At 41.5% G+C, this 27,333-nt stretch overlaps 1 protein-coding gene across 4 annotated transcripts in view; it reads left to right on the top strand.

Moving 5' to 3' along the window:
- Window positions 1–27,333, top strand: part of LOC126469935 (uncharacterized) — a 126,358-nt gene that overhangs the window by 91,544 nt on the left and 7,481 nt on the right. For all 4 annotated transcript variants that reach the window (XR_007586096.1, XM_050097335.1, XM_050097334.1 and 1 more), the window contains exon 9: window positions 10,303–10,805. Coding sequence is in view for 3 of the 4 variants with exons in the window: in XM_050097335.1 (XP_049953292.1) it covers window positions 10,303–10,805 (503 nt within the window). In the remaining variant the exon portion in view is untranslated. The remainder of the gene's footprint in view (window positions 1–10,302; window positions 10,806–27,333) is intronic.

Below are 27,333 nucleotides of genomic sequence, written 5' to 3'. Positions count from 1 at the left end.
TTTGAAGAGAGAAATGCCACTGAATTCATTTCTCTTAAAACAACGATACTAGCAAGAATTACCATAGCTCCATTTGAAAAAAACTGAGTCCGATATCTCTGCAATTAATATAGAAATGAAAAGATACTGTATATCATTCAGTCACGAGGACCGTTTTACAATTCATTTGCGTGAAAACAGAATTAAACTGTCATAAATGGTTCAGGAAATACAAGGTGAACAGCTCAGCTGACTTAGCCTGTACATGATTGTTGCTCCACCTTGGGTTACTTATTTTCTGTTTTAAAATGTTAACAATATTTTGTATATTGGTTAAGTGACTTTATCAGTTAATGAATTATTTATTTATTTTGCTGTAAGCACTACTATGTTGCGTGTTTTGTTATACATAAAAGAAAATATTTGTGAAATATTGAGCTTTTTGGACAATTTTAGCGAAATTAGATCTTTAAAGGTTTGTGTGCATTTTCTAATGTCCGACAGATTCCTTTTTTTAAAAATTCGCCATTGCCCAGTACCTTTACCATAGATTTATCTGCATTTCTTTTGAATATTGTGAGGGATTTTGTATCTATACTTTATTCTGCTTATATATCTATACTTTATTCTGCTTATACTTTCTTGTAGTGTTGATCATCCAGATGCATCCAAGAATAGTTTGTTTCAAAGGAAGAGTGAGTTTTTTCTTAATCCTATAGTTTAACAGTAAATCTTTGGGCCATGCTTCAAACTTAATAGTGTACCAGAATTCATGAAGAGACAAAGACCCTTCACTGCCCCTTATACAATTGAAAATTTTTAGGTGAATGTGTAATTTAAATTCTTCTTTTACCATCTTCTGCTAAAGTCAGCTTTTGATTTCTATCACTTCTTTAAACACACAGTCCCATAAAAAGAAGATTGTCTTAGTACCTTTGTTTTTTCCATACTCCCTGGCATGACCGGTTTTTATTAGTACTTTATGCTGGCCGTCTTAGTGGGTGACAGTTCTGAATGACATTTACACTCCATGGCATCCCCTCAGTTGTGCATACTGGCTCACCAATAAATGCTTTTCCTCATTGCCAGTGGATGCAGTAGATTCCAGGCTAGAAGAGCTCCACATCATCTTTCACAGGTGCTAATAAGGTCGAGGTCTTGGAAGAGAGAAAGAACACGCACTCGATGTCATGCCATCCTATGACTAAGTCTTTGTCATCACATTGCCTGCTTATCAGTCGTTTACTATTATTCTGAGAAGCTCCTGCTCATCATGCTATTGTATTGGCATCGAACAGACTCCAGTATGGCCGACATAGCAGTAAGCATCATAAGCATCCGTGGCATAGAGAAACAACTGAAGGAGTTGAAAACAAGTAAGTCACCAGGTCTGGATGGAATCCCAATTTGAGTTTTCGAAGTGTACTCTACAGCGTTGGCCCCTTACTTAGTTTGCATTTCTTGCAAATCTCTTGCCCAGCGTGAAGTCCCAAGTGACTCGAAAAGAGCGTGGATGACTCCTGTGTATAACAAGGGCAAAAGAACGAACCTGCAAAATTACAGACCAATATCTCTAACATCGGTTTGCTGCAGAATCCTTGAGCATACTCCCAGGTCAAATATAATAAATTTTCTTGAGACCAAGAAGCTTATGTCCACAAATCAGCATAGTTTTAGAAAGCATCACTTGTACGAAAGCCAGCTTGCCCTTTTCTCATGATATACTGTAAACTATGGATGAAGGCAACAGGCAGATTCCATATTTGTAGATTTCCAGAAAGCGTTTGACGTGGTGCCCCATTGCAGGCTGTTAAAGAAGGTATGAGCATATGGAGTAGGTTCAGATATGTGAGTGGCTCGAAGATTTCGTAAGTTATAGAAAACAGTATGTTGTCCACGGTGAGAGTTCGTCAGAGACGGGGGTATCATCAGGAGTGTCCCAGGGAAGTGTGGGTGTAACATTGCAAAGCAACATGAAATGGAAAGAACATGTGAGGATTGTGGTAAGCTAATGGTCAACTTCAGTTTATTGGGAGAGTTCTAGGAAAGAGTGGTTTATCTGTAAAAGAGACCACCTTTAGGACGCTGGTGCGACCTATTCTTGAGTACTGTTAAAGTGTTTCCGATCCATACCAGGTCAGGTTAGAGGAAGACATCGTAACAATTCAGAGGCAGGCTGTGAGATTTGTTACTGGTCGGTTCGAACAATGCACAAGTGTTACTGAGATGTCTCAAGAATTCAGATGGGAGTCCCTGGAGGGAAGGCAACATTACTTTCGAGGAACACTATTGAGAAAATATAGAAAACTGGCATTTGAAGCTGAGTACAGGATGATTCTGTTGCCTCAAACACACACTGCGCATGAGGACCACAAATATTAGGTATGAGAAATTAGGGCTCATACAGAGACACGTAGATGGTCATCTTTCCCTCATTCTGTTTGCGAGTAGAATTGGAAAGACAATGGCTAGTATGGTACGGGGTGCCATGTGCCGTGAGATGGATTGTGGAGTATCTATGTAGATAAAGATGAAGAAAGCGTACTATGTTTGTTGTTTATTATAACCATTTCTTTTTGGATGTTGTCTGTGAGTATTTAAGCTCTTCTTGCAAGCTCTCTTCATCAGAAGTGGCTGTTGCTCTCTGGACTAGAGTGCTTTAAACTCCTTCACACTGAAAGCTGTGATGACAACTGAGTGTATATAACAACAAATCGGCATGCTTAAGTTTTTGATACATACTGTGTCCCACTAGCTATCATTATTTCATCTCACTAGAACATCCAGACAGTGAAGGATTGTAGAGCTCCTTGTTGTTCCACCCTCATGAGGAACTGTGTACTTCTGGGGTGGGTGGAGCAAATTTGAACGTTACAGCAAACTCGTTCAGACTCCATGTCAGTACTAGTCGTAGATAACATTAGCTGTGTGGACCATGTCTCCACCATACCCGCAGAGGCAGTATAAAAAGTACACATGAAAATGCTATGTGATCACTGGAAACTTGTCACCAAAGAGAGAGAATTTGAGGGCAGAAAAAAGCCATGAGAAGAAAAAGCTGTGAGAAGTCCAAAATGTATTGAGCCTACAATGTGACTAAGGCAACATTTCGCTGGTACAGCCCACAAATTGCAAGAAGGAAGTATACAAACCACTCAGCGATTCAGACTAGAGTAAATTAAATGGGATCCAACAAACTGCTTAAGGAGAGAAACTATTTAACCCCTCTAAAACTCATTCCAAGATTAAATAGTGAAGAAACTGCAGCCACATGTAGCAGCACCATTGCAGTATATGGCTTGCTAAAAATGTAGAAAGAAGACTTACCACTGATCGGCCAGAGCATTATGACCACCTACCTAATACCTGGTATGACTACCCTTGGCAGTGGCAATGCATCATGGTGTGGAAACAATTAGGCATTGGCAGATTGCTGGAGGGAGTTGGCACCACGTCTGCCCCCCTCACACACACACACACACACACACACACACACACACACACACACACACACACACACACATGTTGACATGTTGCTTAATTCCCATAAATTCCAGGGAGGGGGCCAAGGAGGTCTGATGGCACATTCAGTGACATCCCAAATGTGTTTTACCGGGTTCAGATCTGGCAGTTTGGGGGGCCAGCACATCAGTTGGAAATCGCCTCTATGTTCCTCAAACCACTTTATCACACTCCTGGCCTTGTGACATGGTGCATTATCTTTTAGAAAAATGCTACTACAGTTTGGAAACATGGTCATCAGGAAGGTGTGTACAATACTCCTTTGTCATCATGTTGCCTTGCACGAGCTCCACTGGGCCTATGGATGTTCACTTTAAAGTTCCCCAGAGCATAATGTAGCCACCACCAGCTTGTCTCCATCCAGCAGTAAAGGTGTCAAGGAGATGTTTTCCTGAAAAACAATAAATTCGCACCCTCCCATCAGCATCATGAAATAGGTATCAGCATCTCACTGATTTATACTTACACATCCAGTTGCTATCACAACTCACAATGTGGAGTAGTCAACACACAGTAGCCCTTAGAGCAACAGCCATCTGACGAAGAGATCTAGCCAGTAGAGCTGAAGTACTTAGACAACATTCAGAAGAAATGGTTAAAACAATGGTAGCCAATGCCAATGTGATAGCAGGATGAGCACTTCACAATAAATGTGAATTGTGGTGCCACAGGGGCAGCACAATGAGCCATCTCTAACTAAGTATTATGATATTTCTGGAAAGTTTCATTTGAGGTTAAACTGATTGCAGTTGGACAGATACACTAGAAGGAAAGGTTTGAATCCTGCCTCAGGCATGGTTGTGTGTGATGTCCTTAGGTTAGTTAGGTTTAAGTAGTTCTAAGTTCTAGGGGACTGTTTACAGGGCAGCTGCTGGAAATCTAAATGAATTTCTAAGACAAACTGAATCACTTCTGTCCCACCCATGTAGGAAAACTAAATCAATCATTGTTATGGGTGACTTCAATGTGGACCTTTTAACAGAAAATGGAAACAAAACAGACATTTGAACATTTAATGTACTGTTACAATTTAGTACCAGTGGTGGACACTCCAACTAGAGTAACTGCCAGCTCTAGCACTTTAATAGGTAATGTATTTGTAGATAAGGATATTTGCAATAATTTAACCATGAAAAATATTATAAATGGTCTCTCTGATCATGAAGGGTAATTCCTCACTCCAAACCAAACGAATGTACAAATAAAAGATAATTTCATTTGGAAAACATTTAGGATTGTAAACAGACACACCACTGAAACCTTTAATCAGCAATTACAGCTAGTGGACAGGTCTCCTGTATATTGATGTTAATTCAAAATTTAATATATTTATCAATGAAGTTACAAGCCTTTTTGAAGAAGTATTTCCTAAAAAATCAGTGAGAGAAAACCTGTTCAAATCTGGAAACAAGCCTTGGATAACTAAAGGCATCAAAATCTCTTGTAAAACAAGGAGAGAACTATATGCTGCAGCCAGGAGTTCAAATGATAACAGTAGGATTACACACTATAAAATCTGAATAAGACCATTCAGGCAGCAAAGAACATGTGCTTGAAAGCAGAAATTGACAACTCGAGCAATAAAGTAAAAACTATCTGGAAATTTGTAAAGAAGGAAACGGGGAAAAATGCAGTTTGTAGTGAAAATATCCAAATAAGAAGTGAGGGTAATCTTGTTAGTGATCCAAAAACAGTTGCAGACACATTCAACAACAATTTTTTAACAGTAACAGAAAGAATAGGTTTACAAGGGTCCATGAAGCAAGCCATCAATCTTTTGAAAGCTAGAGTACCTGGTTCAGTAGAACACATGAAGATAAAAACAGTCACTGTTCAAGAAATTGAAATAGTTATTAAATTTCTGAAAAGTAAATACTCTGCTGGAATTGACAAAAATACTGCTCCAGCCATGTAAGTAAAGTCCTTTGCCACATTTTTGATGCGTCACTTAAACAAGGAATAGTTCCTGAGAGGCTTAAGTATGCAGTTGTAAACCCGCTGTATAAGAAGGGGGATAAGACGGATACTGCTAACTATGGGCCAATATCACTGCTGACAAGCTTTTTGAAGGTTGTAGAGAAACTAATGCATGCCAGGACAGTTAAGCATCTCAGTGAACACAATATCTTCAGCAAAAGTCAGTTTGGATTTCAGATAGGTTTGTCAACAGAAGATGCAATATTTGCATTTACTGGCAAACTCTTGGAATCTACCAACAAAAAACTGAAAGTGATTGGCATATTTCGTGATATAACAAAAGCATTTGACTGTGTAAATCACCAAATTCTTTTATAAAAAGCTGCACATCTTGGTATAAATGGTGCAGCAGGGAAATGGCTTGACTCATATCTGTCAAACATGAAACAAAAAGTTGTAGTAGATAGTCAAGATGGTGTCCCATTACCTTCAGAATGGGGTACCATCACATGTGGAGTGCCGCAGGGCTCAGTTCTGGGCCCCCTACTTTTTGTTATATTTATAAATGATCTCCCTCTCTGTATGGAATATTGTAGCTTCTCCATTTTCACTGATGACACTACAATACTTATTGATAATTCAGTAGATAAACTTGAGGTAACAGCAAATAAGATTTTAAATGAAACGGTGAACTGGTTTGACAATAATGGTCTTTCTGTAAATTACTGTAAAACAAACTACATTCAGTTCCACACAACATCCAAAGATGAGGAAATAGTAGTAAAAATAGGTGAGCAGACAATAACCAGGGTAGATTCCTCAAAATACCTAGGCTTGCATATTGATAGCAAACTGAATTGGTCAAACCACATCCTGGATCTATGCAGAAGACTAAGTTCAGCAACATAGGCATTTGGAATTATATTTTGGGGAAATCAGCCACTGGCTAAAAAAGTACTGTGTGTACAAAAAAGAGCCATAAGGCCCATTGGTTATGAACTTTAGATGGAAACTGAAGAAACTGCAAAAGGCAGGAATTTAAGGAGATGGGACCTGGATAAACTGAAAGAACCAGAGGTTGTACAGAGTTTCAGGGAGAGCATAAGGGAACAATTGACAGGAATGCGGGAAAGAAATGCAGTAGAAGAAGAATGGGTAGCTCTGAGGGATGAAGTAGTGAAGGCAGCAGAGGATCAAGTAGGTAAAAAGACGAGGGCTAATAGAAATCCTTGGGTAACAGAAGAAATATTGAATTTAATTGATGAAAGGAGAAAATATAAAAATGAAGTAAACGAAGCAGGCAAAAAGGAATACAAACGTCTCAAAAATGAGATCGACAGGAAGTGCAAAATGGCTAAGCAGGGATGGCTAGAGGACAAATGTAAGGATGTAGAGGCTTGTCTCACTAGGGGTAAGATAGATACTGCCTACAGGAAAATTAAAGAGACCTTTGGAGAGAAGAGAACCACTTGTATGAATATCAAGAGCTCAGATGGCAACCCAGTTCTAAGCAAAGAAGGGAAGGCAGAAAGGTGGAAGGAGTATATAGAGGGTTTATACAAGGGCGATGTACTTGAGGACAATATTATGGAAATGGAAGAGGAAGTAGATGAAGATGAAATGGGAGATAAGATACTGCGTGAAGAGTTTGACAGAGCACTGAAAGACCTGAGCCGAAACAAGGCCCCGGGAGTAGACAACATTCCATTAGAACTACTGATGGCCTTGGGAGAGCCAGTCATGACAAAACTCTACCATCTGGTGAGCAAGATGTATGAGACAGGCGAAATACCCACAGACTTCAAGAAGAATATAATAATTCCAATCCCAGAGAAAGCAGGTGTTGACAGATGTGAAAATTACCGAACTATCAGTTTAATAAGTCACAGCTGCAAAATACTAACGCGAATTCTTTACAGACAAATGGAAAAACTGGTAGAAGCGGACCCCGGGGGAGATCAGTTTGGATTCCGTAGAAATGTTGGAACACGTGAGGCAATACTAACCTTACGACTTATCTTAGAAGAAAGATTAAGAAAAGGCAAACCTACGTTTCTAGCATTTGTAGACTTAGAGAAAGCTTTTGACAACGTTAACTGGAATACTCTCTTTCAAATTCTGAAGGTGGCAGGGGTAAAATACAGGGAGCAAAAGGCTATTTACAATTTGTACAGAAACCAGATGGCAGTTATAAGAGTCGAGGGGTATGAAAGGGAAGCAGTGGTTGGGAAGGGAGTGAGACAGGGTTGTAGCCTCTCCCGGATGTTATTAAGTCTGTATATTGAGCAAGCAGTAAAGGAAACAAAAGAAAAATTTGGAGTAGGTATTAAAATTCATGGAGAAGAAGTAAAAACTTTGAGGTTCGCCGATGACATTGTAATTCTGTCAGAGACAGCAAAGGACTTGGAAGAGCAGTTGAACGGAATGGACAGTGTCTTGATAGGAGGATATAAGATGAGCATCAACAAAAGCAAAACGAGGATCATGGAATGTAGTCAAATTAAATCGGGTGATGCTGAGGGTATTAGATTAGGAAATGAGACACTTAAAGTAGTAAAGGAGTTTTGCTATTTAGGGAGTAAAATAACTGATGATGGTCGAAGTAGAGAGGATATAAAATGTAGACTGGTAATGGCAAGGAAATCGTTTCTGAAGAAGAGAAATTTGTTAACATCGAGTATAGATTTAAGTGTCAGGAAGTCGTTTCTGAAAGTATTTGTATGGAGCGTAGCCATGTATGGAAATGAAACATGGACGATAACCAGTTTGGACAAGAAGAGAATAGAAGCTTTCGAAATGTGGTGCTACAGAAGAATGCTGAAGATAAGGTGGGTAGATCACGTAACTAATGAGGAGATATTGAATAGGATTGGGGAGAAGAGAAGTTTGTGGCACAACTTGACTAGAAGAAGGGATCGGTTGGTAGGACATGTTTTGAGGCATCAAGGGATCACAAATTTAGCATTGGAGGGCAGCGTGGAGGGTAAAAATCGTAGAGGGAGACCAAGAGATCAATACACTAAGCAGATTCAGAAGGATGTAGGTTGCAGTAGGTACTGGGAAATGAAGAAGCTTGCACAGGATAGAGTAGCATGGAGAGCTGCATCAAACCAGTCTCAGGACTGAAGACCACAACAACACAACAACAAGGGTCATGTGTGGAGTCCATCCTAGAGCCACATGCAGGAATCTTTTTAAGAAGCTTGAAATACTTACATCCACTGCGCAATATATATTCTCTTTGATGTGCTTCATAAGGAAAGAAAAATCCATCTTGAAGCTGAATAGTGCATAACACAGTCACAATACTAGAAGGAAACGTGATATCCACTATGAACAGCCAAATCTAAGTATGGTGCAGAAAAGAGTCTATTTCAGTGGCTGTAAGATTTTTAATGCCCTCCCTTCAAGAATTAAGTGTTTGGTAGATGATGATCTCTTGTTTAAAAAAACCTTAAGGCAGTTCCTATTGCAAGGATCATTTTATACAATAGAAGAGTTCCTGAACTACAGTGTTTAACATTTCTTGTATTGTAAATTGAAAATGTATGCCCAAATTTGTATTTGTAATACCGAATATTTTTATTGTAAACATATATTTTGCAATATTTATTTCTCTGTAACACTTATTAGTTTGTAATCTTTATCTATCTCTAAAATGTATTTTTTGTAGTGGGACCTAAGTTACTGTTTACTGTTTTTGTTTTGTTTTATGCATTACCATAAATTCTGGCCAAAAGCTTGTAAAATTGACACGTTCCATATCCTGTGATAGTGTCACAACATGGATCACCGGAACAAGAGATAAATAAATAAATAAAATAAAATGATGACCTCAGATGTTAAGTCCCATAGTTCTCATAGCCATTTGAACCTATTTTTTCCCTCTTTCTTTCTAAAAGGAAAGGACTAGAACAGTATTTCAAATTCAAATTTTGCAAGTAATAGAATGCTGATCACCTGCCTGTAAATGCAGAACAAGATGCACAATGGTTAAGACACTGTGTTCACATTCAGGAGTGGGATTCAAACATCCTTTTCTTTTGTTTCCGTAGTTAACACCAAGTGAATGCCGGATGGGTTCCATCAGTGAGAGGAAGATGGGTGTTCATTGTTCTTTTACTGATGTCATTAGAAGTTTTCTGCCAATGATATGGTGGCAGATTCTCCCCCCCCCCCCCCCCCCCTCCACATCTATCCTTATCTAGTGTTCTGTCTCTAATGATCTTAGTGTCAACAGGGTATCGAATAGATATGTCATTCCTTCTTTCTCTAAACATGTCAATATGGTTATTCTGTATTACTATCTTGTACACAATTGACTGTTGTGAACTTAGCTTGAAATGAAAGTTAGCGCAATGAAATTTTCACTCTCAAAAGATATTTCATTAAGGCCCAGTGTAAAAAATAAAAAGAAACTAGACTAAGTATTAGTTTACAATTAATGTTTCTGTAACAATACCCAGAAATTGATCTACAGGATCTAAAATACACCGCATATGATAAATTTACGATTTATGTACATACAGTTCACTTGAAGCAAACATTTTGCTTCACCATTTACTTAACTAACGCAGTCCTTGTTGGAAGAAAAAGAAATGACTAAAATTAATTTGTTTGCTTTAGGACTGAAATTTAAGTGTTATCTTCATTTTTATGCTCATTCTTTAACTGCTTGTCTGTCATCCCAATTTTTAGTAAAGTGACATGATGTCTTGTGTTCGCAGTTTGTCCATTTCTTGACCAGTGATCATCCATGCATATAATCCTTATCCTAAAAATTTAAGTAGTAATTGATTTGAATCTGTAGAGCTTGATTGCAATTTCATTTCTGATTTTCCTTGGTTTGCTTAGTCAAATGCTTATTTTTTTATTTTGTCACAGATGGACAGTTGCAGCAAGAGGGACATGTTGGTATAGGAGCAAGTAGAGGCATGCAAAGACAGGACATCAGAACTCCATTTTATGCTGCTCTGCGAAAAACGAGGAACTACTATATAACTTTTCTTTCTGATAAAGCTGAGATAGAAAGAAAGGTATTTGCACTGACATGGGGAAAACTTTTACAAATGAAGAAACTCCACAGCTTGAAAGACAGGAAAGAATCTCTCATGAGACTAGAGTATGAGTATTACACTGCATTGCAAAATACGCTTGAAGCACAAAATGGTGAAACCAGAAGAATTTTGATGGCAATATCAAAAGTAACAGCAGAACGTAGAGCATTAGATCAAAAGGCTTTCATGGAAGCTGACATGATTGATGAGATCAAGAGACGCCTAGAGATCAACAGGCAGAACACTATTACGCTGAGAGCAAAAGCTATTGAAGTATTCACCAAATTTATTGACAGTTACAATTATAGTATGGAACATTACAGTGAAGCTGTAAGTATTGTGTTTTCTTTAGCTAGAAAGCTGTAATTAAGAAACTTATATTTATATACTTCACCATATGATAACTGGAAAAAAAAAAAAATAAATAAATAAATAAATCTTCCAATGTCACAAAAAATGTGCCACAGTTGCCCTCTCCTCCCCACTATAAAATGCCCCTCCTTATGCCTGCTCATTTTTGGACTAAAGGAAACTATTAGAATCAAAATTTTACTGTGGTGGACCCTAAACTAGGTGCTTTTTGAGATGTGGAAATAATGGTCTGAAATGAATATTTAGCTCTTTATTGGCATAAACCACTTACATCTTACAAGAATATCAACAACAACCACCACCTGTGCTCATATCAAATTTTTATTGCAGTGAATGCCAGTCTGAGTGCATGCGTTTTAGTGGTGCTTAATAATCCATTGACATAACTGAACTCCAGGGTCCAAATTATTTGTCCCCAATGTTTGCACATGTTTATGATAGGGGTTTAGTTCCTGCTCGCCAGTAGTTTTCTCACTGTGTTTTTTTGAATTGTGCATTTTGTTGGCATGTCATAGGTGCGTACCGATTTGGGTTTTCCCGCACAAGCTAACATCACCTCTTCCAATTCTGCCGTAAAAAAAATTAAATCACAAAGTGAGGTACGCAGAAGGGGAGACGAAAATGAAAGGATACCTATCGGGTTGACAGGGTATGTGATGTTGTTTCCCTGATTTCAATGTTGAGTCAAATTTAGAGGAACTCAACAGTTTGAGCTCACTTATAAGTATGACTTGCATCCGTTTCTGGCTGCTATGCATGCGCTGGTTCAGTTGGGAAGGCAAGCTGGCCCAAAACTGTTGTAACTGGTCCTCAATGTTCTGGACCTGGGACTGAGATGATGTCTGAACTGGCCCCACAAATGTTCCATTTGGGACAGATCTGTGGATTTTTCTGGATTTGAGAGAACCTCAACATCATGCAGACAGTTCATAGAGATGTGCCATATGTGGACAAGCATTGTAGTGTCGAAAATTAGCACAGCTATGCTGTCGCACAAGAGGTAACCCACGAGGATGCAAAATGCCTGTGATGTACCATTTTGCCATCAGATTTCCATCAATCACTACCATCCATGACACCTGAAGTCACACCAAAGGCTGCCCCCATTATGACACTAGGGGTAACACTGCCGGCTCTTTCCAAAATATAGGAAGAATGAGACCTTCTCTGAAGCCACTAACATACTCACCAATGATGGTATCTGGTGTGGTGCAGAACCAAGATTCATCACTTAATGCAACACAGTGCATTGCCATTCAACAGCAGTACATGCTTCCCTGCATTGTTAATGGCAACCTACACATGGGACAGTAATTTCTTCGTCTGTTAGCTGATAATCCCTGACCAATGATACAGGATGACACTAAAAGTTGCTAGGAGCCCATTACCCCTTTTTTTTATGGCAGACGCAAATGTGAAGGGGTTACAGTGTGCTTGGTGCACAGTGTGGTGATCCTGTCTTGTGATGGTCAGATGTAAGGAAGTGTATTTGTCAAGAATTGTGAGCGTTGCTCTGTGGCTTGGAATGACTTAATTTTGTGCAAGTTTTTATACTTAGTGATAAATTTTATTTGTCAAGTTGGCCAAATGGAGACCCCAATGTACGCCTTCTCAAACTCTGTCAGGTGTTGTTATAGCAGTCTTGCATATGTACACAGCATCTCCATGTCCTTCAGTGGTCACACGTTGTGTTCACATCCCTGATATCACCTACCAGGCCTGGTAACAAGACTAAACATGAACAACACTAATGCACAATGGTGGCCATTTTTGCTGTCACAGAGAATTGCAACCCTGATGCTCTTTGCCAGTTATGTGTCAAATACAGAAAAGATCTAGAGAGGAATCATTTACATACCTGCCAATGGTGTGTATGTGTATGAAGTTACATTGACAATCCACAATGTGTTCTGGGTGCTTTCATTTTTGAAACTATTTTTATTCTCCACTTCTATTTTAACCTAGCATAATTTTCCCTGTCTGTTTTTGGTCATTTATAGTCCACTGGTGGAATTTTCAAACACCATTCTTCTTCTTCTTCTTCTTCTTCTTCTTCTATCCATTCTCCTTTTTCCCCATTTGTTCCTTTAGTGTAGTTTTGTGTTTCATAGGTTGTAGCACTCTGTGGCTGAGAATGGCCTAACTTCGTGCAAGTTTTTATATATGGTGATAAATTTAAATTATTCCAATGCAGGTGAAGCCTGTTGAGCAGATTTTCTCTGTTCGTATTTTTGGATTTAAAGGCACTATATCCTGTTGCACCCTATATTAAATTGGTGTCTGCAAGTTCTTCTACATCTACATCCATACTCTGCAAGCCACCTGACGGTGTGTGGCGGAGGGTACCTTGAGTACCTCTATCGGTTCTCCCTTCTATTCCAGTCTTGTATTGTTCGTGGAAAGGAGGATTGTCGGTATGCCTCTGTGTGGGCTCTAATCTCTCTGATTTTATCCTCATGGTCTCTTCACGAGATATACATAGGAGGGAGCAATAGGAGCAATATACTGCTTGACTCCTCGATGAAGGTATGTTCTCGAAACTTCAACAAAAGCCCGTACCGAGTTACTGAGCGTCTCTCCTGCAGAGTCTTCCACTGGAGTTTATCTATCATCTCCATAACGCTTTTGCGATCACTACATGGTCCTGTAACGAAGCGCGCTGCTCTCCGTTGGATCTTCTCTATCTCTTCTATCAACCCTATCTGATACGGATCCCACACTGCTGAGCAGCATTCAAGCAGTGGGCGAACAAGCGTACTGTAACCTACTTCCTTTGTTTTTGGATTGCATTTCCTTAGGATTCTTCCAATGAATCTCAGTCTAGCATCTGCTTTACCAACGATTAACTTTATATGATCATTCCATTTTAAATCTTTCCTAATGCGTACTCCCAGATAATTTATGGAATTAACTGCCTCCAGTTACTGACCTGCTATATTGTAGCTAAATGATAAGGGATCTTTCTTTCTATGTATTCGCAGCACATTACACTTGTCTACATTGAGAGTCAATTGCCAATCCCTGCACCATGTGTCAATTTGCTGCAGATCCTCCTGCATTTCAGTACAATTTTCCATTGTTACAACCTCTAGATATACCACAGCATCATCCCTAAAAAGCCTCAGTGAACTTCTGATGTCATCCACAAGGTCATTTATGTATATTGTGAATAGCAACGGTCCTACGACACTCCCCTGCGGCACACCTGAAATCACTCTTACTTCGGAAGACTTCTCTCCATTGAGAATGACATGCTGCGTTCTGTTGTCTATGAACTCTTCAATCTAATCACACAATTGGTCTGATAGTCCATATGCTCTTACTTTGTTCATTAAACGACTGTGGGGAACTGTTATCGAACGCCTTGTGGAAGTCAAGAAACACGGCATCTACCTGGGAACCCGTGTCTATGGCCCTCTGAGTCTCGTGAACGAATAGCGCGAGATGGATTTCACACGATCGTCTATTTCGAAACCCATGCTGATTCCTACAGAGTAGATTTCTAGTCTCCAGAAAAGTCATTATACTCGAACATAATACGTGTTCCAAAATTCTACAACTGATTGACGTTAGAGACATAGGTCTATAGTTCTGCACATCTGTTCGACGTCCCTTCTTGAAAACGGGGATGACCTGTGCCCTTTTCCAATCCCTTGGAACGGTACGCTCTTCTAGAGACCTACGGTACACCGCTGCAAGAAGGGGTGCAAGTTCCTTTGCGTACTCTGTGTAAAATCGAACTGGTATCCCATCAGGTCCAGCGTCCTTTCCTCTTTTGAGCGATTTTAATTGTTTCTCTATCCCTCTGTTGTCTATTTCAATGTCTACCATTTTGTCATCTGTGCAACAATCTAGAGAAGGAACTACAGTGCAGTCTTCCTCTGTGAAACAGCTTTGGAAAAAGACATTTAGTATTTCAGCCTTTAGTCTGTCATCCTCCATTTCAGTACCATTTTGGTCACAGAGTGTCTGGTCATTTTGTTTTGATCCACCTACCGCTTTGACATAAGACCAAAATTTCTTAGGATTTTCTGCCAAGTCAGTACATAGAACTTTACTTTTGAATTCATTGAACGCCTCTCGCATAGCCCTCTTCACACTACATTTTGCTTCACGTAATTTTTGTTTGTCTGCTAGGCTTTGGCCATGTTTATGTTTGCTGTGAAGTTCCCTTTGCTTCCGCAGCAGTTTTCTAACTCTGTTGTTGTACCACGGTGGCTCTTTTCCAGCTCTTACGATATTGCGTGGCACATACTCATCTAACGCATATTGTACGATGGTTTTGAACTTTGTCCACTGATCCTCAACACTATCTGTACTTGAGACAAAACTTTTTTGTTGAGCCATCAGGTACTATGAAATCTGTGTTTTGTCACTTTTGCTAAACAGAAAAATCTTCCTAGCTTTTTTAATATTTCTATTTACGGCTGAAATCATCGATGCAGTAACCGCTTTATGATCGCTGATTCCCTGTTCTGCGTTAACTGTTTCAAATAGTTTGGGTCTGTTTGTCACCAGAAGGTCTAATATGTTATCGCCACGAGTCGGCTCTCTGTTTAACTGCTCAAGGTAGTTTTCAGATAAAGCACTTAAAAAAATTTCACTGGATTCTTTGTCCCTGACACCCGTTATTAACGTTTGAGTCTCCCAGTCTTTATCCGGAAAACTAAAATCTCCACCCAGAACTATAACATGGTGGGGAAATCTGTTCTAAATTTTTTCCAAATTATCCTTCAGGTGCTCAGCCACAACAGCTGCTGAGCCAGGGGGCCTATAGAGACATCCAATTCTTGTAGTGAGTAATGCTCCATTTTCGACTATCAGTCACTAGCTGTTAACAATAGTTGATTACGGCATGGTGTTATCACAAGCATATGTCTATTGCGTGTTAATGTAGCAGACCAGTGCCAGTGTGGTGGATAATTGTTTGTTATGGATCTATGAATCATAAGCTTCTTACAAACATATGCCTGTTATGCATTGCTCGTTCCAGATTTCGTACTGCCTGAAACATTCATTTATAACCATTGGTTAAATTTCTCAAATTACTCCATCTAGAATCCACTACCATTCTTATAATTTTGACTGTAAAGGTTTGTGATACCCTTTGTAGGTTTGCTTACTATCAGCAGTAGGCTCCTACATCAAGACAGTTAAAGTTGACACTTTCAGTGTTCAACGTGGACAGTTGAATTGCCTTGTTGCCCTAGAATGTGAAATACAGTTCCGTGTATATACTCATTAAATAAATGAAAACATCTCCCTCCATCCACCCCCCCCCCCCCCCCACCCACCCACCCTTCCATTTCCATTATTGTCCTAGCTGAGCTTGAGCTCCTTGCCTAATGGCCTCATTGGCAACAGGACGTTGAACCATTATCTTCCAGATGAAAAGCACTCAGGTTAATGACTGATGAATTTCATGACAGCAGCAAGGAGTGGCTCAGTCAGTATGAGAAGACATTTCTTCCTCATCTAGGGACTAGTAGCAGCCCATGAAAACATTGTCACACAGCATTTTCAGCCATAAGCTGAGAACCATTATAAACTACTGACAATGATTAGTCATAAGAGGTTGAGTGTTTAAGAATTTATCCAAGCCTTCGACAAATAAACTTCATTGTTAAAAGTAATGCGCTCACTGATGATGCTCTTTGCCAGTAATGTGTCAAATACAGAAAAGATCTGGAGAGAAAAATCATAAAATTTGTCAGAAAATAATTACCAATGCCTCCAAACACAAATAAATGTGAAGTTTCAGAAACTCCCCTCATGCTATCCTGTTTTAATAGCTAATTTATTTGTTTAATCTCTGCACCTGAAAAATCCTGCACTATGATGGCCAGATCCCTTTTCAGTAGCAAATTCTTGACATACCTCTCCCATTTTAATTTAGCATTCATCTGAACCTTCCCCCTTTCATTTTTGAAACTGTTTTTATTTTAAACTTCTATTTTAACCTAGCATAATTTTCTCTGTCTGTTTTTGGTCATTTATAGTATTTTCTGTACTGTTCGTTGGTGAAATTTTCAAACACAATTCTTCTTCTTCTTCTTCTTCTTCTTCTTCTTCTATCCATTCTCCTTTTTCCCATTTGTTCCTTTAATGTAGTTTTGCATTTCATAGGCTGTTGTCCACCTTTTCACTGATACTTTATAGTTTACGTCAGTGTTAATTTATGATGAACTGCCATTGCCAATACTATCTTGTGATGCCCAAATCACTGCTGCAGTGTCACATCAACAGTCCATCTCACTTCATATTCAAGTCTGTGAACCAACCCAGAGAACAGTTGGAGTACCAAATGAAGTTAGCAGGATGTGATGTCACCCTGCCAGTGCTGACCTTGTAGACTTTGTACTTCTAAAAAATTTGTTGGATGTCAAATTGCAGTCACATTGTCACATAATTAAGACTTAATGAAGATTTAGCGCTGACAATTAGTATAAGGAAAGCCATTAAAAATCATACTTTTTTGTTCTTGTCAGTATGAACTTAGAACCTGTTTTTCTTAAACATGGTGGATTAAGTGGTTAGGTTCATTTTATTCCCTTTTTTTATGGTCCATATAAATCAAGAATATCTAATTGGGACATAAGTACTAGTTTCATTTAAAGTAAAATACTCGCAATGAATTTGCGACGACTTCTGGATATTCACCATATTTATGCAATACTCGAATGTGTCAAGTTGAATAAAAACAACTGAAAGAGTGAATGTAACCACTCACAATATAGCGAGAAATTAAGCCGTTGATGGGTGGATCGATAGTATTGAACTTAAATTTAACTTTTAGGCCTTGCCATTCTCTCTCTCTCTCTCTCTCTCTCTCTCTCTCTCTTTCTTTCTTTCTCTAACTGCTCAATTGTTCATTTAAGATGAGTACAGGAATACTGCATGCTCAAGATATCTTTCATTGCTTCAGGACGACCATCTCAAGAACTCTAAGAGTTTTTGGACCATTTTAATGTACAGTCTTTGACATGACATAAAATGCAGCCACCGCCTGCCGAAGAGGCTAAGTCAGAGTTCTTCACTGCCAATATAACTGGCCACCCCTTAGCATTCTGTCTGGTTGTATGCACAATCTGGCAACACTGTAGGATGTGGAAATGTATGGAGGACGTCCTGTCACTGTTAACAAGTTGTTACATTGCTGTATCTGATCGTGATGTAGTGATAAGCCTCGCACAGTGTAGGTTTAAAGTCTAGAGTTAGTCTACTCCATTCTCTATATTTTTAAATTGCATTTTAGTTGACTGCTAAAGTTATCAGAGTCTAATGGAACCTGAAAGATAATTTGCTTCCCTTTATAACCCATCTATAATAGCAAAAACCTCCAGAAACAATCCCACAAAACAGGTTATGGCTGCACTTGAGAGTTCCCTCATGCTACAGCAGCTGCCAACCCCACATAACTTGGTGTCACATGCCATCCAGCCAGGCGACAGCAGCATGGCTCTATCAGTGTGTTTATCAACTGTCATTTTCTTATTTGCAGTTGTAGTATTCATCTTGCAGTTATGAATGGGACTTTTTGTACTTGAAACTTACAAACATTGTTAAAGTGTTGTAAAATAGTTGAAAATGGTAAAATGTCTCACATTAGTGACATATTCTTCACTTTAGGTTTAACAGAAGGCAGTAGGGGCAGCTCTGAACCTTTGTATTTTGTGTGGGGCAAGTGCTTTTGAACAAAAGACATCAGAACAGGATTTTCTTATTTTCTTGTTTCACAAAAAATTGTTCTGGAATGAATAATTTCCACATTCAGGAAATATCAATAGCAGACACATGATGAACTGTGACCGTTTAAGCTTTGTGTGACATTTGCATTTAATAGACAAGGTTCAGAAGTCGGGTGTAGTACTGCATCCTCCAATTCAAAGCAACAAAAATCAAAGGGGTGACTGTTACTGCATTTTTGTTTGAACATCATCAGTTTGCTCATGGTGCAGTCCTCTGCTATATTGTTGCTGGTGATGAGTCACAGTGCCTTTATGTTAACTTCTTAAGAAGAAATTAATGGCTGGACCCCCAAGAAAAGACATAAACTTGAGCAAAGGGCAATGAGAACATAATATTTTGCATCTGGTGGCTCAGAAATGGTGTTGTGCACTACTAACCCTTCCCCATCGGTGTGTCCATCATGTGTTGCTACTGCAGGGTAACACACACTGCTGATTTCACACACAAAACTATCCGGTGTTTTTTTTTTTTTCTTAAAAGGAAAAAAAAAGAAAAAGAAAAAGCCATCTGTCACACACTTATTATTCTGATCTTATGCCCACAAATGTTTACCTTTACTACTCCTAAATGACAGACTGCCAAGAAAATTCGTTTCTGGGTGAAAATGTACTTCCAGTGTGGTTAGATGACCTCTTTAACTCAGATCCAATAAGTTTCTACAGCCATGGAATCAGTAAAGTACCCAAGCACAGTCAGACTGAGATAATGTGAGACAGTATATTGTTGTTGATTGATCTCTCTCTCTCTCTCTCTCTCTCTCTCTCTCTCTCTCTCTCTCTCTCTCTCTCTCTCTGATGTTTCCTGTTGTGTTCAACAAACCAATGGAAATCACTATTAAAATATGCACCGTGTTAATACAGATGACGTACAGCATACCACAATAACCTTATGACGAAAGTCTATCTTAATAGAACTAAAGGCTTCTGTAACTAGAATGTGCCTATATTGGCACGAGTTTGTAAGATACTACTCACTCTTAACTTCAAAGAGGTCTATGTATACTTGCTGTCCTGGGTCATTCTCAAGTAGTATGAAAATGTGGCATTTCATAAACAAAAGATGTAACAGTCCGTTATTGATTTTCGATCCGGCTGCTTGTAGCTCTGCCACAAAATGGCCAAAAATCTGGTCTTCAGTGAGACTGGAACCAGAAGGCAAAAGCAGCCTTCATTTTACAGGCGACCATATTCCTTCAGAGCTAGTGAAAAATTACATTATTTCCCTCTCCCTTGTTATCCCAGTGGACAGAGAAATTGCAATATAAAAGATGAAACAGTTGCAATTTTGCAGGGAACAACTTTCCTGGACTTGAAATCATTAATTAATAATCTTATTTCACACCTTTTGTGAAAATCACTGAGCTTATTCAATGGAAACTGTAAGAATATATTAAGTGAAGTTAGCTGGGTAATTATGTGCTAACCAGGAAGTAACTCATCGGTCACAGATTTGTTAAACATAGCCTGTGTTGTTGCCAAGATTCAGTTATACTGCTAGCAGAAAGAATAAAAGTCAGTGTATTCGTGGAGTAGGCTGGGTCTCGAAGGCGGCAGCTGCTGAATGCTGGAATACCCAAAGGATATGTCAAAGTGTCTTCTTCACATTTCAGTAGCTAGGTTTACAGACTTGGGCATAGTTACTAATAATAATCAGGTGCACTGACTGCAAACTAAATCTCATAAAACAATAATTGTCATAATTATCTATGTTTGTTTGTCTTAAACCTACTGAAAACTGAAAACATCGTTCACCAGAAGCTATTCACATTTTTGCGCATCTCCAATGGTTATATTGTAAACATTATGAGTTGGCAGAGCATCTTTGTTATTATTATATACTCAGAAAACATGTTTCTTGATTTTGCTGTCATTGGCACTATCCCCAAAATAGAACCACACTAATAAAGAGACAACAACAAAGAACCAATTCCAATGCATGCACATCCACAGGAGACTTTGTAAAGCCATGAACAACATAAAGTTACAAATCAAGAAAGGCTGCTGTGCAGGAAACAGAAAATGTGGCCTCGAAAATCTGTTGAAAATGAAGCTACCTAATGTATGCAGTCCGCTAGTCCACTATCGAGTCGAGCTGTTGCTAACACACAAGGAGAAGCAGTTCTTACCAGTGTGTGAAACAAACAAAATAAAATGCTGACTGTAATGTCTAGAATAAGTCATAGTCTGTCAAAACTTTTACTCAATCTATAAATAGTGAAAGAATGACAAGTATCAAAAACTTGTTATGAGTACAATATATCTGCTGCTGATGCATTGTCAATAAAATTGAAAAGTGCCTGTGTTGAAGAGCTTTTCGGTGTGCAGTATGCCTAAAACAGAGAGAACCCAAAATAGCAACAGAATCACCAAGCTGGGCAGGGTGCTGAGATTATATGCAGCACCTGTGCAGAATGCTGTTAATTTAGCTCAAACATTTCATATGAACTATGCCTCTAGGCTGCCACAAAATTCATATGAGAATTACTGAGTTGTAATGGAATGACACAGATGGGCAGAAGGTTCTAGAAATTGCAGAGACTATCCGTATGTTGATGATTTGTAATGCCAAGCTAAAACTGCGCCAGATTGTAACCTAAATTTTGTTTTTCCAGTGAAATAACTGCACAACATTGAATGAATAGCATCAACATCCCTGCGACCCACACAACACAGACCCATTATAAAAAAATTAATCACAGCCCTATGCCCGCATCTTTATGCTAACGTTTTATTTCTTTTGCAGCAGGCTGTCACCCTGTTGCTGAGGTGAGAAACAGGTGGTACGGTCAACCACACTATTGCTCATGCTCGCTCCTTCCCTCCGCCCAGCACACCCACTGTGAATGTCTCATAACTTGTGGCAATGAGATTTATACCTGCAGGATGATTCTATGATGATGATACAAACTTTCAGGGACGATGGACAAGAGTAAGTGTATAAATTTGAGGTATGGATCCCCCTGCAGGTCCGGGGGTAATAATAGACCCGAGGGATTTCTGCCTGTCGTAAGAGGCGACTAAAAGGGGTCTCACACATTTCAGCATTTATGTGATGGTCCCCTGTGGGGCTTGACCTCCATATTTCAAAATTTTTACGGAGAGCAAGCCATTGGGGAAGGGTGCCTTAAATGGTGCATCGTGTCCATTGTGCCTTGAGATCTTTAGCCCACTTTCTCATCGTCCCATTGCAGTCCCACTCATTCTCAATCTCTTGGGCGAGGATACATTCCTTGATGTGTTTTCCACCATGCACTATACAGTGTCGCTTTGTGCGCCGACGATGTCATGGACTTCCTTGCATCTGATATCCAGCACGGTAGCCAGTCTGTTGTGGTGGGGCTGCAATGTTCCCTGTTGGTTGTAGCCCCCTGACAACACAGGGATTGCTCTGCTGATGTCTGTGCCGTTAACTCCCCATGTATGCCAAGGAGTAGATGCCCGCCACCCTGGGGCGTCGGGACTCCCGGCAATGGTCATCCTGCCAGGTGGCCTTTGCTGAGGCTGGGTGGCGCCTGTGGGGAGAGCCCTTGGTAGGAGTGGGTGGCATCTGGGCGGATGACACGCAATGAAGCTTGGTACATAATCTCTTGCTGGTGGCCAACCACCACCACCAGTCTCTAATTGTTCCAGGGCTCAATTCAATGCGCAAAAGTATGACCCCAAATCATTCCCCTCCCTGGCCACACCATGGGAGGAACACCAGGCTGAGGATAGCAGTTGAGCTTATTCACCGTGGTACCTTGTCTGTTCGAGGGCTAATGGGGAATAGTTCATGTCGATAAAGCCTCAGTTTTTTGTTGAGAATTTAGTGGACAAGTTTGAAGAGATGGAGGGCTTGTCCAAAATGCACTCTGGGTCAGTCTTGATCAAAACAGCATCCTCTGCCCAGTTACGGGCACTACTTGCTTGCGACAAGCTGGGGAATGTTTCTGTTTCCGTCACACCCCATAAGAGCTTGAATATGGTTCAGGGTCTCATTTTCCACAGGGATCTTCTTTTGCAGTCTGACAATGAGCTGCGCGCCAATTTAGACCGACGAGGTGTTCACTTCATCTGACGCGTCCATCAGGGTCCGAGGGATATTCAGATTGCCACTGGTGACTTCATCTTGCCCTTCGAGCGTGACACATTACCCAAAAAGGTCAAGGTGATGGTCTACTGCTGTGATGTAGAGCCATATATCCCTCCCCTAATGCAGTGTTTTAAATGCTGGAAGTTTGGCCATATGTCTTCCCGGTGTACTTCAAGAGTGTGGACGTCCTTCGCATCCCAATGCTCCATATGCCCCACCTCCTACCCGTGTTAACTGCGAAGAGCATCATTCCCCTTGCTCGCCAGACTGCAGGATCTTACAGAAAGAAAGAAAAATCATGGCGTACAAGACCCTGGACCGACTGACCTACACTGAGGCTAAGAGAAAATTTGAATGACTCAATCCTGTGTGAATAACTTCCTCCTAGGACGCCGCTACAACAACAGTGACAGCCCTATTAGTTCAGCGAATTCCAGTCGGCTCTCCGAGCCGTAAGACTACACCTGCCCCCTTCACCGTGAAAGGCACTACCCTCCCTGTTGCTCCTGCACCACCTGCTTTGGGAGAAACACCCCCCAACCATCAGGGACATCCGTCCCCATTTCTAAGCCGGAGAAGCGAACAACTTCTTCAGCTCCTCTCGCTAGGAAGGGGTCCCTTGGGTCACTCCCTTCCCAGGTTCTTACCAGTGGCACAGCTGACACCTGCCAGTGGTTGAAGCAACCACAGGTAGCTGGTCGTACGGCTTCATGGTCCTCCTCAGTTCCTGAGACCGAATCAGTGAAGCCCTCCCAGTGGGACAAACCTAAGGGGGCAGCGAGAGAAAGCAAAAAGACCCCCAAGAGCCAAGGCACTGCGGTGGTACCCAAACCACCGCTACCTACAAGCTTTGCGTCTGAGGATTAGGTAGAGGTTCTGGCGTCCGGTGAGGACCTAGATCCCACCGGAGCCTCAGACGGAATGGATATTGACTGCTCAGGCAATAAGTCGGTGGCAGCAGGTGACTCTGAAGCATAAACTGCGTCATTGAATGTTCCATGCCTTCTGAGTCTCACAATGATGTCATCATCCAGTGGAATTGCGGCGTTTTTTCCCACCGCATGACTGAGCTACGACAACTGTTAAGCTTTACACCTGCTTTCTGCGTCGCCCTCCAGGAGACTTGGTTCCCGGCAATGTGGACCCCTGCACTCCGCGGCTGTAAGGGATATTCCAGGAACTGTAGTGACTATAATAGTGTGTCGGGTGGAGTTTGCATTTATGTCATAAACTCGGTCTGTAGTGAACCTGTGCCCCTTCAAATCCCTCTTAAATCTTTGGCTGTCAGAATAAAGACGATGCAGGAAATAACTGTCTGCAATGTATATCTTCCTCCAGATGGTGCACTACCCCTGCATGTATTAGCTGCACTGATTGATCAACTCCCTAAACCTTTCCTCCTTTTGGGAGATTTTAATGCCCCTAACCCCTTGTGGGGTGGCACCGTGCTTACTGGCCGAGGCAGAGATGTCAAAACTGTCTCAATTCGACCTCTGCCTCTTAAATACTGGGGCCGCCACACATTTCAGTGTGGCTCGTGGTAGTTACGCAGCCATTTATTTATCCATTCACAGCCCAAGACTTCTCCCATCTATTCACTGGAGAGCACACGATGACCTGTATGGTAGTGACCACTTCCCCATCTTCCTGTCACAGCCCCGGCATCAGGCCCACGGACGGCTGCCCACATGGGCTTTAACCAAGGCAGACTGAGAAACTTTCACTTCTGCAGTCACTGTTGACTCTCCCCCACACAGTAACGAGCAGGCAACCACAACAATCATTACTCTGGTGGAAAACGCGATTCCTCGCTCTATCGGGTGCCCCAGGCAGAAGGTGGTCCTTTGGTGGTTGCCGGAAGTCGCTGTGGCAATTAAGAAGTGCTGATGGGCTCTACAGCGGCATAAGCGGCACCCTTCGCTGGAGCACCTCATAGCCTTTAAACGGCTCTGTGCCCACGTTCGCCAGCTTATTAAAAGACGGAAGCAGGAGTGTTTGGAGAGATATGTGTCGACCGTTGGGTGCCATATATCACCTTCCCAAATCTGGGCAAAGATCTAACGAGTTTTTGGGTGCCAGACCACAACAGGTGCTCCTGGTGTTCACATAAATGGCATGTTATCTACCGACGCAAAGACAATTGCTGAGCACTTTATTGAGCACTACGCTCGAGCCTGTGCATCGGAGAACTAACCCCCCAGCCTTTCGCACCCTCAAACGGTGGATGGAAAGGAAAGTCCTTTCGTTTGCTACATGCCACAGTGAACTCTATAACGCCCCATTTACAGAGTGGGAGCTCCTCAGTGTCCTTGCACACTGCCCTGACAAAGCTCCTGGGCCAGATCGGATCCACAGTCAGATGATTAAACATCTCTCATCTGACTACAAGCGACATCTCCTCGTCATCTTCAATCGGCTCTGGTGCGATGGCGTCTTTCCATCACAGTGGCAGGAGAGCACCGTCATTCCGGTGCTTAAACCTGGTAAAAACCTGCTTGATGTGGATAGCTATCGGCCCCTCAGCCTCACCAATGTTCTTTGCAAGCTACTGGAACATATGGTATGTTGGCGATTGTGTTTGGTCCTGGAGTCACGTGGCCTACTGGCTCCATGTCTGGGTGGCTTTGCCAGGGTTGCTCTACCACTGATAATCTTGTGTCCCTCGAGTCTGCCATCGAAACAGCCTTTCCAGGTGCCAACGCCTGGTTGCCATCTTTTTTGATTTACGAAAAGCATGTGACACCACCTGGTGACACCATATCCTTGCCACATTATATGATTGGGGTCTCCGAGGCCCACTTCAGATTTTTCTCCAAAATTTTCTGTCAGTCCGTCCTTTCCATGTCCAAGTTGGTGCCTCCCATAGTCCCACCCATATCCAGGAGAATGGGGTCCCGCAGAGACTGTATTGAGCGTGTCTCTATTTTTAGTGGCCATTAACACTCTAGCAACAGCTGTAGGGCCATCCATCTCACCCTCTCTGTATGCAGACGACTTGTGCATTTCATACTGTTCCACCAGTACTGGTGTTGATGAGCGTCACATACAGGGAGCCATCCATAAGGCGCAGTCATGGACTATAGCTCATGGCTTCCAGTTTTCAGCTGTGAAGACGTGTGTCATGCATTTCCGTCAGCGTTGTACAGTTCATCAAGAATCAGCACTTTACCATAATCTACATCTACGTTTATTCTCCGCAAGTCACCCAACAGTGTGTGGCGGAGGGTACTTTACATGCCACTGTCGTTACCTCCATTTCCTGTTCCAGTCGCATATGGTTCACGGGAAGAACGACTGCCAGAAAGCCTCTGTGCGTGCTCGAATCTCTCTCTTATTTTACATTTGTGATCTTCTTGGGAGGTATAAGTAGGGGGAAGCAATATATTCGATACCTCATCCAGAAACGCACCCTCTCGAAACCTGGACAGCAAGCTACACCGTGATGCAGAGCGCCTCTCTTGCAGAGTCTGTTGCTTGAGTTTGCTAAACATCTCCGTAACGCTATCACGCTTACCAAATAATCCTGTGATGAAACGCGCCACTCTTCTTTGTATCTTCTCTATCTCCTCTGTCAACCCGACCTGGTACGAATCCAACACTGATGAACAATACTCAATTATAGGTCGAATGAGTGTTTTGTAAGCCACCTCCTTTGTTGATGGACTACATTTTCTAAGGACTCTCCCAATGAATCTCAACCTGGCACCCGCCTATGTCATGGAGACATATCAATTCTTAGGTCTGGTTCTTGACACTTGTTTCACTTGGCTTCCTCATCTTTGTCAGCTTAAACAGAAATTTTGGCAGCATCTCAATGCCCTCTGCTGCCTCAGCAAAACCAAATGGGGTTCAGATCGCTCCACACTGCTGCAGCTCTACAGAGCCCTTGTTCAATCCCGCCTTGACTATGGGAGTGTGATTTATGGTTTGCCGGTGCCCTTGGCGTTGCGTTTGCTCAACCCGTTGCACCACTGCGAAGTTCGTCTAGTGACAGGAGCTTTTAGGATGAGTCCAGTGACCAGCGTACTGGTGGAGGCTGGAGTCCCTCCATTGGAGATCAGACGTGCACAACTGCTCGCCAGTTATGCTGCGCACATTCATAGCACTCCTGAACTTCCTAAGTACCGTCTTCTTTTCCCAACGACGGCGGTTCACCTCCCGCATAGGCGGCCCAGGTCAAGGCTAATGATTGCGGTTCGCATGCGATCGCTTCTGTCTGAACTGGACTCCTTGCCTTTACCACCTCTCCTCAAGGTCGATTCACATACACCTCCATGGTGTAGTCCTAGGCCAAAGCTTCACCTGGACCCTTCATGAGGCCCTGAGGACTCCATTAACCCTGCGGCTCTCCTCTTTGACTTCTGCTCGATTCTTGACGTGTTCCGCGGCTCTGAAATGGTTTACACCAATGGCTCGATGGGTGATGGTCGCATTGGCTTCGCCTACGTTCACGGCGGCCATGTTGAACAGCATTCCTTACCTGGTGGCTGCGGTCTATTCACTACAGAGCTGATGGCCATATCTCGTGCACTCAATATATTCGTTCATGGCCTGGGGAGTCCTTACTTTTATGTACTGACTCCTTGAGCAGCCTGAAAGCTATCGACCAGTGCTACTCTCGTCATCCTTTGGTAGTGTCCATGCAGGAGACTGTCTATGCCCTGGA

This window comes from Schistocerca serialis, chromosome 3 (genome assembly GCF_023864345.2).
Source record: "Schistocerca serialis cubense isolate TAMUIC-IGC-003099 chromosome 3, iqSchSeri2.2, whole genome shotgun sequence".
Classification (NCBI taxonomy): Eukaryota; Metazoa; Arthropoda; class Insecta; order Orthoptera; family Acrididae; genus Schistocerca; species Schistocerca serialis.
The sequence above is the reverse complement of the archived record's forward strand: the minus strand, read 5'-3'. Positions and strand labels throughout refer to the sequence as shown.